The 12392-nt window shown below is 35.0% G+C and overlaps 1 protein-coding gene across 1 annotated transcript; it reads right to left on the bottom strand.

Moving 5' to 3' along the window:
• Positions 1 to 9608: 9608 nt before the first annotated feature.
• Positions 9609 to 11218, bottom strand: LOC149551611 (bidirectional sugar transporter SWEET3b-like). Its single transcript, XM_089789716.1, has 6 exons — positions 11122 to 11218; positions 10945 to 10981; positions 10619 to 10841; positions 10372 to 10527; positions 10148 to 10267; positions 9609 to 10050 (listed from the first exon to the last, which is right to left on the bottom strand). Exons 1-6 carry the CDS (start codon positions 11159 to 11161, stop codon positions 9883 to 9885), a joined length of 744 nt encoding a protein of 247 aa, XP_089645842.1. The 5' UTR covers positions 11162 to 11218; the 3' UTR covers positions 9609 to 9882.
• Between the last annotated feature and the right edge of the window lie 1174 nt (positions 11219 to 12392).

The following is a 12392-nucleotide window of genomic DNA, read 5'->3' as shown; positions in this document are numbered from 1 at the left end:
TATATATAATTTAGGTCATATAAATTATATCCTAATTCTTTAGGCTATTTCACATTATGAACACCTCAGAGGGCCTACATCTCCTCAGCAATCTAATCTTCAGAGATCAACGCATGTCGCTTTGTCACTATGGAAAGTTGCACGATGAATATTATAGCAACATAACAAAAATGTGACATTTAGGTGGGGCCTCTTGGTTTGAGCCATGTGAAATAATCAGAAAAAACATCTCTACCATAGGTCTCTAGAAAAACCTATGACTATCATTTTGTTGTTATAGAAAGTTGTTAGATCCTTAGCCATGGTGACGTAACGATAGCTTTCCACATAGAAGTGGCAGGACTAGCCCATGTAGAGATTTTCTGAAGGTTTTCTACCATAAATGAAGCTCTAGTTGCCAAGTTGCAGATATAAACACAAAGAGAAATCTTCCAATATCAATGATCATCGCTTTATCACTATGGAAAGTTGCATGATGAATATACAAGCTCAAAGCAATAAGCCTCCCCAACTTTAGCATTAAGTTCCCATACATAATAGGCCTCTAAACCAAAATCAAGGATATGCTCCATATAATCAAAATAGGCCTATTGGTAATTCCTGTGCTACAAATACAAACCTAAACAGGGCATTAGTCCCCCAGAATAATCTTGCTCAAGATTAGGACTTCTACCCTTCTTGTAACTATTCCTATGGATATTGTATGTGTCAAAATGAAGAATCATTTCTAACAATAACTACACAAGAGAAAGAAGCAAGGAAACAACATAATGTTGGCCAGCCTCTTGATGCTTCTCATCAACATCAGCGAGGTGATTATTCTTTCATGAACCATCAACCAAAAGAGCATTGTCATGCTAGTTGTGATGCCATAGCTCATAATACCAAAAGTAAAAGAAGAGCTAATGAAGATGTCATCCCCCTTCCATCAAATCAAGCTTCAGCTTTACATGTTGCTCCTCATGTGCCAGTGATGAATGCACAATCCAATGTTGCACCTCACCAAAGGCAAGATATGAGCAACAAGAAGTCTACTAAACCTTAGACTTCTCAAATTTAGCCACCTATCCATGCAGCTCCCAAGGCTTTTGTCAAAGAAGATAATACACCTTTCAATGTGGTAGATCAAATTGAAAAGACTAATGTCAATATCTCTATATGGGATGTTTTTGCTACTATACCATCATAGAAGAAGCTACTACAACAAGAATTAGAGAGCATGGGGGTGAAAGATCAACCATCTAGAGAAGAGGATGAAACAAGCCTAGTGTAGCCAACAAAAGGAGGAGAAACAAGTAGGAAAAGTAAACCTCCTCCTTTTTATGTCTCTTTGATCATAGGAGATAAACTAGTCCATAATTGCATGATTGATTTAGGGGCTAGTAGCTCTATAATGCCTAGAAGTGTAGTTGATCTCCTTGGCATTAAGTATGAACCCATAGTTAGTGATGTCCTTCAGTTAGATGGTAGCTCTATCAAAACTATAGAGATCCTAAAAATCTAGAAATGACATTGCATGCATGCCCTAGTTGTACTATCATACAAGACACATTAGTAGCTAAGGTTGAGCCATGATTTGCCATCTATGTCTCTAAAGATTTCACTACACAAATAGGTCATATTGTAGTAAATTAGTCCTATATGTTCTTTAGAACAAGGTATGGCACAAAAGCTTCCATAAGAGAAAAACCTCTAGCCCTTAATCATATAGAGACTTATACTCTAAGCTCTATCAATATGAATTGTACAATTAGTGAGGAGGATGAGAAATACATAACACATGATCATGCTACCTCCTTAGTAGAAATTCCTAATTATATCTTAGATGAATAGACCATTACTTATCAATTTGATCCCGTATAAGAAGCCCTAGAGACAGGCCTTGGCACATATTGCATATTAGAAAAAGATGATCCTATTCCTAATCTCATAAAGAAGGAAGAAATACAAGTGGATTGTGGAGTATGTTTTTTGATGGCTCAAGGGCTGATGTCATGCTCATTTCTCCTGAATTGGAGAAATACTATTTCTCTTATAGGCTCTAGTTCAATTGCACTAATAATGTGGCAAAGTATGAAGCTTTGATCCATGGTCTCCAACTTGTACAAAGGAGAGGCATTAAGTTCTTGGAGGTCTTTGGAGATAGTGAACTGGTTTTTAATCAAGTAAGGAGCCAAAATGTCACTAGGAACAATCTACTCAAAGCATATAAACACAGAGTTTGGGATTTTCTTGAGGGTTTTCAGGCATTCAGTATTCAAAGTATTCCTAGAAGAGAAAATAAACATGTTTATAGATTAGCAGCAATAGGTGCTCGTTATGATGTACCAGAGCATGTCGAGGACAACAAAGAGAAACACATTACATTTGTTGTTAGACCTTCTATTCTAGATAATGACACCAATTGGCAGGTGTTTGACTCTGATGTACAAATTGTCAATTTCTTGCAAAATGAGGCAGAATTCTCTACAAAAAACTAGTCTACACTCCAAAGTCAGTATGGGGACTAGATCATAAACCTAAACTCGAAAAAATTTCCTAAAGGTTTAGTTACCTTAAAAGGCATATTTAACTATGATGATTAAGCAGGGGGCAAAGGCTTGAACCTAGCTGCAAGTAAAGATGATCACATACCAATTGCCATTGTTGATGGGAAGACTCTCAGTTTGGGAAAGGCATGCTCTGAAATTGAACAAGAATTTTTTGTTCAATTATGTCAAGAATTCAATGATATATTTTCATGGACATATGATAATTTAAAGGGTTTTGACCCAAGTTTGTTTCAACATGCCATAGATTTGAGTAGTGATGCAAAGCCTATTAAATAGAAGCAAAGACTAGTTAACCTTAGGGTTGAAACATTACTAAAAAAGGAGCTATCTAAGCTTATAGAAGTTCCTATTAAGCATTCCTCTTGGGTAGCTAACCTTTTTCCTATTAGAAAGAAGAGTGAGGAGATTAGACTATGTGTAGATTTTAGAGATCTAAATAAGGCCTCTCTTAAATATCACCACCCTCTCCCTTCCATGGAGAAGATATTATCCAAAGTCGATGGTTTAGAAAGATTTTCTTTCTTATATGGGTTTTCAAGGTATAATCAGGTGTTAGTCCAAGAGTCTGATATATACAAGACTGCTTTCACTACTAAATGGGGCACTTATGCCTATAGAAAGACGCCTTTTGGATTAACTAATGTAGGTGCTACTTTTCAAAAGGAAATGGAGATGGCCTTCAAAAATATGATTAAGAAGTTTGTTCTAGTTTACCTTGATGACATAACAGTCTACTCCAAGAATGTGGCAGATCACTTTGGTCATCTAAGATCACTGAATCCAAGCAAGTGTTTGTTTTCCACCAGTCAAAGGAAGTTTCTTGTACATATTGTGTCTAGGGAGGGCTTAACCATTGATCTAGAAAGAGAAAAGGCAATCCTTGCTCTCCCACTTCCTACTCATAAGAAAGGTCTGAAAATATTCCTTAGTAGAATCAACTTTGTAAGGAGATTTATTCCTAATCTTGTTACCATGGTCAAGCCTCTTACAAACATGCCAAAGAAGAATATGATCTTCACTTGGACTAAAGAGGGAAGGGCTAGTTTTGTAGAGATCAAGAAATCAATAGCATTAGCTCCTATCCTTACCAATGCCAACTTTGATAAGGATTTCATTCTCTATATCCTTGGAGGTGAATCAAGTGTATCAATTGTCTTGACACAACTAAATGATGCTAATGAAGAAAAACCTATAGCCTTTTTTAGTGAAGGGCTAAAGGATTATGAAGATAAGTATAGTTATGTGGAAAAACAAGTCCTCTCTCTCATAAGGACTTTAAAGAAATTTAGACATATGTTATCACATAACAAGGTTCAGCTCGTAGTTCCACATGCAAGTGTGAAGGATTTCCTCCAGAATAAAGACATCAATAAAAAAAGGGATGGGTGGATTACTAGAGTTATGGAATATAACATTGATATCAGGATCACTAAGCTGGTTAGAGGTAAATGACTATATGAACAGATGATTTTATCCTAGGAAACAATTCAGGAGGTTTCTCTAGTTATAGAAGATACAGAACCAACAAGGGATGGAAATCTAAATGATTGGATACATGACATGACAACCTTCTTGTTGGGGGGAGGATGGGATTCTTTTTACGATGGATCTAAACAGAGACTTATTAAGATGTATCAACCTTGATTAGATAGATAGGATGATTAAAGAATTTCATGGTCGTCCTGATGGTCGCCACTTCTTAGCTAGAACAATAGCTATGAAGATCATAAGAGTTGGTTATTATTAGCCAACCCTATTCAATGACAATTATAAACATATAAGAAAATGTGAGAAGTGTTCCTTCTTCTTAGGTAAACAAAGGCTAGTAGCTATTCCTCTCCATCCCATTCAAGTTGATCAACCTTTTACTCAATGGGGTTTGGATTGTATTGGTCCAATAAACCCACCCTCTAGTGCTAGTCACAAATGGATTTTGTAGCCACATATTACTTTATAAGATGGACAAAGGCAATGGCTTTGAAGGATGCCATAGAGACTTCAATGGTTGACTTCCTTGATAGAATTGTTACCAGGTTTGGTGTTCCTTCTAATATCAACAATGCTAAGTCCTTTGTTGGGGCTCACATTTGTTCTTGGGCATTTGACCATGGTATCTATTTGAGCACCTCCTCAGATTAATACCCCCAAGGAAATGGATTGGTTGAGTCCTTCAATAAGACCTTGATTAGAATCATTAGGAGGACAATTGAGGATAAATAAATGTGTTGGCATTCAAAACTAAGGACATCCCTTTGGGCTAATAGAATCACACTTAAGAGAGCAATAGGGAATTCACCTTTCATGTTGGTATATGGAAGGGAAGCTAGGCTTAGTATTTCCCTTATGTTCCCCTCTCTTGAATTATCTCATCAGTTGGAGCTAATTGAAGATGACACCATGACAGTCAAGATGGTAGAATTGATAGAGTTAGAAGAAAAGAGACAATAAGCTATGCAGACACTTGAGGCACATGAATAATAGGTCAAAAGAAGTTTTGACAAGAGAGCTAAAGCTAGGGTTTTTGGGGAGGGAGACCTTTTTCTCAAGTGGGATGTAGACAGAGCTAAACTAGGTAGGCACTCCAAATTTGATGCTATATGGAGTGGTCCTTATATTATCATCAATTGAAAAGAGGCCAATGCTTTTCAATTATGCAGGGTTAATGGTGATGTCCTGCCAATTCCAGTCAATGTAATTTACCTCAAACCCTACTTCTAGAGAGGGTTAGGGTTTTCTATATATATTAGAGTACTTTCCTATTTTCCAAAAGGCGCATGAGCACATAATTTTCTCTGTGTGAGATAGCAAATTTTGAAGTTTTTGTAGTTGCAAAGAAGATAGAGGTTGTAGTTTTTGTTGGTTTCACAATGCATAGGACCTTATTTTTTGTGACTCTATAGCCCAATGGATGCTTAAGGCTACTGATCCATGCTTAGTAGGCTAGGATCTCCTTTGAGTCGCCAAAATTTTTAGCCATTTTGCCCCTCCTACCAAAATTTGATATTTTGGGTAGCAGTCATGTCCAACAGTCAGATATTTGAAAGTTCAAAGTTTGGATGCATGAAAAAGATATATATAAAATTTAGTTCTTTTACATTATATGCTAAGTCTTTAGGTTGTTTCACATTCTAAACACCTTAGAGGGCTTGCATCTCCTTAGCCATTTGATCTTCAGAGATCAATGAATGTCACTTTGTCTCTATGGAAAGTTGCACAATGAATATTCATAGCAATATAACAACAATGTGACACATGTCTAGATGGGGGCCTCTCTCTTTGAGCCCTGCATAGTAATCAGTGAAAACATCTCTACCATAGATCTCTGGATAGATCTACGGCTGTCATTTTGTTGCTATAGAAAGTTGCTAGATCTTCAGCCAAAATGACATAATGATAGCTCACCACGTAGAGGTGGTGGGACCAACCCATGCAATGAGTTATAAAAGGTTTTTTTCCATAAATGAAGCTCTAGTTGTCAAGTTCCTATTTTCTACAGATATAAATGCTAAGAGAAAGGGTATTTTTTCATGGTCATCTGATCTTCCAAGATCAATGATTGTGGCTTTGTTGCTATGGAATGTTGCACAATGAATATACATAGCGAGATAGCGACAATACAACATGTGTCCTACTAGGCCCATCGTAGTTCATAAGGTGTTGTATTTTCTCCATTGTCAGATTGAAGACAAATCAAGGGTCGTTGTTATGTCACTATAAAAAAATTGCTAGATCTTTAGTCATAGTGACATAATGACAGGTTGACATGTGTCCTTGCAGGCCCAGGTGGTGAAGCTAGAATAGAGGAAAGCAAATAAAATGTCACCACATGGCATGCTCTAGGAAGGTTGAAAAATCAACAGGAAATGGTAAGCGAGTTAAGCTTAACTCGAAGGAAAAAGGTGGTGAAGTCGTGAACAATTGGCAGTCAACCAATCAAATATAAAATGGGAGGATTGGCGAGGTGGCAGAATGTTTTGATATCATTAGGGTGTTAAAGGCAAGGTGGAATTTTATTTGAATTGCTGATATATCTAACTCAACACATCGAAAACATGGAGAAAAGAAGCTCTTTAATGGTGAATCAGCCTTTCAATTGTCTACAACCACTTTCATCATTCTCCATGTCTGTTTAACATAAAGGACATTCAATCCCTTCTTTGTGATTATCCATTTATCTGGTTATGCATTGATGGCTACCATTTCTATCTTCTCAAGGCTTCGTTTGATGAATGATATAATTTTCCTACATCTGGATGTGTACCAAGATCAGATCCTCCCAAGATTTTCAATGATTGTTTTCTGCAACCTTAATGGTAGTGATTGAGCTTTGCCTTACGAAAGAAGCTATCTCAACTATGCTTGAACTATAAAAGCAAGTTTTGTGACTCTTCCAAGGGTCGGTCATTTTTTCTCTGATTTTATAGCATTGTATTTTATACTTTTCTACTATAATTTCCTTTTTCCTGTGAATGAATATTTCTTTGTTGTACCTCATTTCCCCATTAATATAAGTGTAAAACCTTCTTGCCTTTGCTAATGTTTTATTTCTCATTCTTCAATCTATATGACAATATCTACTTTTCCTTGAATGTTATAGAGTGAACTTCCTTCCTTGTAACATCTCATTGGGTTCTAATCTATATGTGGCTATTGAATCAGTGTAATTTGAGGTTATATTGATGAATTTTACATTGTTAGGTAGAGATATGACTAAACAAACTATTTTGGTGTGTCACCCCTTTAGATTAGATTAGGTAGTTTGCTTCCATGCATTCCTTCTCCCTTTTCCTCTCAAAAAGTAGTTAGATGCACCCTAATAGTAAGGAATTCGGCCTTCTTCGAAGACTCAATCTCATAGTTCAAGTCCCACAACTTGGCGATTGTTTCCATGTTTCACAATGTTGCCTTTAGGTAAGACTTTAGGCAAGGGTGTAAACTTTTGTGACAACAATTACTTTTGATTGGTGTTATATATATTGTGGAAAAATTTGAGCAATTTTCATGGCATATCCTTGCAATAGTGAATAGATTTTAAGCTATTGTAGTTAACGCCAAGACCTTCTACATATCATTACCTAATATCAGCCAATCTACATGTGTAAACCTAAAGGAATGGATTGAACGAGTTTCTAATTTCTTGAATGATTAAATTATTGGATCTAGAAATATTAGTCCTTATGTCTCATGATTTTATTAGACTTTAATGTTGACACGATTCCTTCTAAAATTGTACAACATTATTCATTGCATGAGTATTTTTCATTTAAAGTTGAGTATGATGTTGGGTAAGAAAATTTGGAGTTGATTAAGGAGGAACATACCAAGGATGTAGAGTATTTTTATTTTAATATTGACAGTTCAAATTAAAATTTGGAAATATGTTGGATGATTATTTTCATCCATATGGTGATGTAACCATCATAATCAAGTGGAAATTTGGATGGATAAGATATAGCCCAGCATGGAGCTTAAGATGGTACATATCATACAATATTTTTCATTAGATTCAACTATTAAACTAGATTGAGCATTTTTGTAGGAGGGTGGGGGAATTTCATCATCTTGAGTTAGCTTCTTTCTCAAAGATAATTATTACATGATAAGAAATTATTTGTATCCTTATAAAGTTGGTGTTTGGAATATTTTCCTTGAAGAGAAGAGGGGGCTTAGAATTATGATTTTCAGGGGGGTAGTATTTGAGTATGATTTTTTGAGCACTTGAAAATGAGTTAGACACACTTAGAGGAGATGTGAACTTTTAGATAAAGAAAAAAAAAGATGTCTCATGTGTAGACATATCAGTGATGATATTTTCTACAAAACTTGAGGAGGCATTTTACACACTTAGAGGAGATTTGGAATTTTGGAGGAAAGGTGTATCACATGCAATATTGGAGGAGGCATTAGACACACTCAAATTAAAGGAGATGTCAAATTTCAACGGAAATGTGTCTCATTGTGCAGAGGAGGTCGAAACACTCATATTATGAAGACAACTTCAGATTGCACAGTCAAATCTATTGATGCGATCAATTTGGTGTTTCTTGAGTGAGAAAGGAGGATTGGTGAATGTGCTTCATCAAAGTCTTTAGAGGGTTGGGTTAAAAACTCTTGCAACTTCCACTCTTGTTCAATTATTGTAATAAGGGAAGAAAGTTGGAGTTTTACATTAATATAGATTAGCATTTAGTTTAGAATACCAAATAAATATGTATTTGCTAGAATTTAGTTAATGGGAAGTTGTTTCCATAAGGGCCTATTTGTTTGCTGGAATAGGAATAGGAAATGCTTTCTCCATTTGGTACCCCAAATCGAAATAAGGAATAGGCAAACATATTCCAATTTTGCCCCTAAAATGAGCATATGTCCATTCCAAAAAATAGTTGTTATTGGAATGGGTCATTCCTATTCCCAATTTGATTTTAAATTTTGAAAAAAAAAAAAAAAAAATTTTGATTAAATTTATTTTATTTTTTAATTAAAAAAATTTCAATTTTTTTTTTCGATTTTTTTTTTTTAAACATTTTTTTTATGATATCTATTTTTAAAATACAAATATTCACCTTATTCCTATTCCATTTTTGTACAACCAAACAAGGGAGTAACACATTCCCAATCAAATACCAAGCTAACCAAACAAGAATGGGATTGCTCTTTTCCATTCCCATTCCAAATTTTCATTCCTATTCTAATTTTCTATTCCTGTACCGACAAACAAACGAGTCCTAAGGTAGTTATAGAACAAGCAACGACTTTATAAGGCCAATATTATGCATTGTAAGATCATCAAGTTTTGATTGAAAATCTAAATTGATATTGATCAATATAAATTTTATTTTTCGTTTTCATTATTTTCATTTTGTATTGAATATATGAAAAGATATTGCTTTCACATAATAAAAAAGTTTCAACACCAAACATACATTTAGTACTCATCATTCTATGATTATTATAAAAAGTATCACTCAATTTGAACTTAAAAGAGTTCTCAATGTATATTCATAGTAAATAAAACTTTACTAACTACTTCATAAATTGAAAATTTATATCAAAATATTAAATTCATAATATATTATAATTTCTCATTTATAAGCCTATTCACTCGCCATTACATAGAATACTTCATCAATTACATCAGGAGTAGTTGCTATTACATAGAATACTCCATCAATTAGATTACGAGCAATACATAATTTTGTTTTCGTTTTTTCTGCTTAAAAGTTATTTTTTTTTCCATAGAAATTAGTAATGACATACTTGAATAGGAATTTCAGAGCAAGAACAACATTTCTCTTCGATACTCATTTGGAATGGTCCGAATATATGGCTTTTAAACTGCAGGGAGCTTTATCATGGCCAATTTTTTATCGAATTCAACTATTGTTACTATTTCCACTTTCCCCTCTTCAACTACCACTCTTAGTCGCATTTTTCTTTTATAAATCCAATATACTATCATCTGAATTGAAGCTAATGGTATGCCAAGAAAATTGGGTGCCTGCATTGATGAAACAAAAATGACATTAGATGTCTGATCGTTCAAGATAAACAGAATGACATGCACTCATCAACAGTCTTGGTGAATAAATAATTACCATGATAAGAATGTCTTTGCTGAGAGCACCATACACCAACCACAACACACTCCCGAGGAATGCAAATAATGAGAAGTTGAATGACATACACTCCACACTCTGTGTTCGAACTACTGTTCTCTGAAACATATATCAATACCAACAAACATATATGTCAGTGTACTAGCAATATGTCAATTGTAACAAGTCTACTTCAATAAATTTGAGTGAAATTAAGTACTTACAATGTTGGAGAGTGGAGATGCATAGAGAATGATAGAGGCCACCATTCCTGTACTTCCCACAACCATTTGTTTCTGGCCATTCAAACCCCACATAGAAACTGTCGCCAAGCTTATGAAGGCCAGCAACACTCCCACAACCATCGTCCCCATTATTCTCTGCAACACCAAATTTGACTAGTTAGATCAGCATCTAACCTAAAGAGTAGATATTCTAAGAAGACATTAATCAGCACAATACATATTATACCTTGGATTTGGGTAGGGCGAAAAGGAGATAGATTGTGCAAAAGCAACACTGGAGAAGGAGGCCGATGGAATTGATAGCAAGGACAAGAGCGTTATCCCATCCATTACTAATGAGTGGAGAGCCATACCAAGCATACACAAGACAGTTGAACAGCCCAATTGCATATGGTAACCCTGACATCTCTCCACTTGTCTTGTTCACCATCACCTTCCTGAACGTACATCTGCAATGCCAATATCAACACAAACCCATCTAATCATTATGTTCTCTACAAGAAAGTTGTGATAATTGCTCATCAATATTGACAAAGTGCCTAGACTGCTTACATTGGTGCACCATACATGAACAAAGCAAATGCACTTCCTGGGTCACATTAAAAATCGTACTAGTCAGTCAATGTACACAGCATCTATGCACGTTCTTCTCATCAATCAAAGATAACACATTTAATCTGAAAAAAGTTCGATATAGACAGTAGATATGTGGGTTGATTTAATAAAGACCTAGAATGCCAACCCCGCTACGAACCAAGCTGTTCATCATTTCTTATGAAAGAAACGAAGAATAAAATGGCTGGGAAGTGGGGTGAGTATGATAGGAATTCGTTGCAGCTTGTGTTACAGAGGGAGGAATACTCATATTTATAGGCTTCCAGTGCGTTTATCATACAAAGGAAGATAATTAAGTCACATGCAATCCAGAACATTATTATAAACAAAAGCTATCAATGATTTATGGACAAATTGTAGAAGAATTGCCCAGAATAGTAAATCCTCACTTCCCAATTTGAAGAGTGGAGAAGAGAATATTGTTATATATACTTTCAAACAGTGATCATCTGACTCGGACAACTTGTAAATTATGACATTGCAAATCCCACTCCACAGTGATGGACTAAAAATGTGCATAAATAATATCCAATTTATGGAATGTTGAGTTCTGGAAACCTAAAATGGTAGTAATAGTAGCCATGAGAGACTTTATCTGCTGTATTCCTCTTTGTTTCTAACTTGCTCGCAAGGTGCGTAGCTGTAATTTTATTAAGGTACATATCTGGTTATGACGATGACTTCTTTCGAAGTTGTAGTTATATGTGGATATTGTGGCAAAGTGCACCAAACTTTACAAGCTGTCATGAAATCTTTAAGTTTATTGCAGTACGTTCTTTAAATTCCAGATTCAGCACACTCAATTCACAGATGAGTTATTAAATTATCAACATTACTTTTACATCGTGTGTATGTAATGGCCAACATTGTCCACTTGAACTCTCTTTTTATGTACTTTTCTTTCTATCTATTCTCAAGTACTTGTATTTGTATTTTTGAAGGGCGTAAAGGTTATACAGAGAGTGTTATATGTAGTAAATGACATCATTATATTGTTGATGTCAAAAGATTGCTTCTATTATCTATAAGACTAATGTATTATTTTTGTACACCTGTTATTAGTTGCAATAATAGTATCGTAGAACTTGGCAGAATGGTAATTTTCATCCATTTCTCATTCTAATTAATATATGTGTATAAGCACAGTAGAACTCAACATTTGTATTGACCATGTTTTCTAGTAAACTATGTTTCTATATACAACACACATATTACTTTCTCCCTACAACTTGCCAAAAACATATTACTTCTCTATGATTATCTCTATCAGCCTCATCTCCATCTCTTCCACCAATTACAATTCAAACTATTTTTTTCCCTTACTTGAAAATGTCATTTTATTGTCTATTTCTTGAGTAAATTACATTGATCGTCACCATCTTTGG

This window comes from Cupressus sempervirens, chromosome 6 (genome assembly GCF_028749045.1).
Source record: "Cupressus sempervirens isolate cs-2001-9-10 chromosome 6, ASM2874904v1, whole genome shotgun sequence".
NCBI lineage: Eukaryota > Viridiplantae > Streptophyta > Pinopsida > Cupressales > Cupressaceae > Cupressus > Cupressus sempervirens.
The sequence above is the reverse complement of the archived record's forward strand: the minus strand, read 5'-3'. Positions and strand labels throughout refer to the sequence as shown.

Excerpts from the sequence above, each read along its gene's own strand:
- LOC149551611 (XM_089789716.1), bottom strand. The coding sequence starts at position 11,161 with ATGATGAACAGCTTGGTTCGTAGCGGGGTTGGCATTCTAG. Across the intron at positions 10,982-11,121 it reads TAGCGGGGTTGGCATTCTAG|GAAGTGCATTTGCTTTGTTC; the intron begins GTCTTTATTAAA and ends AATGTGACCCAG. Across the intron at positions 10,528-10,618 it reads TCGCCCTACCCAAATCCAAG|AGAATAATGGGGACGATGGT; the intron begins GTATAATATGTA and ends TTGGTGTTGCAG.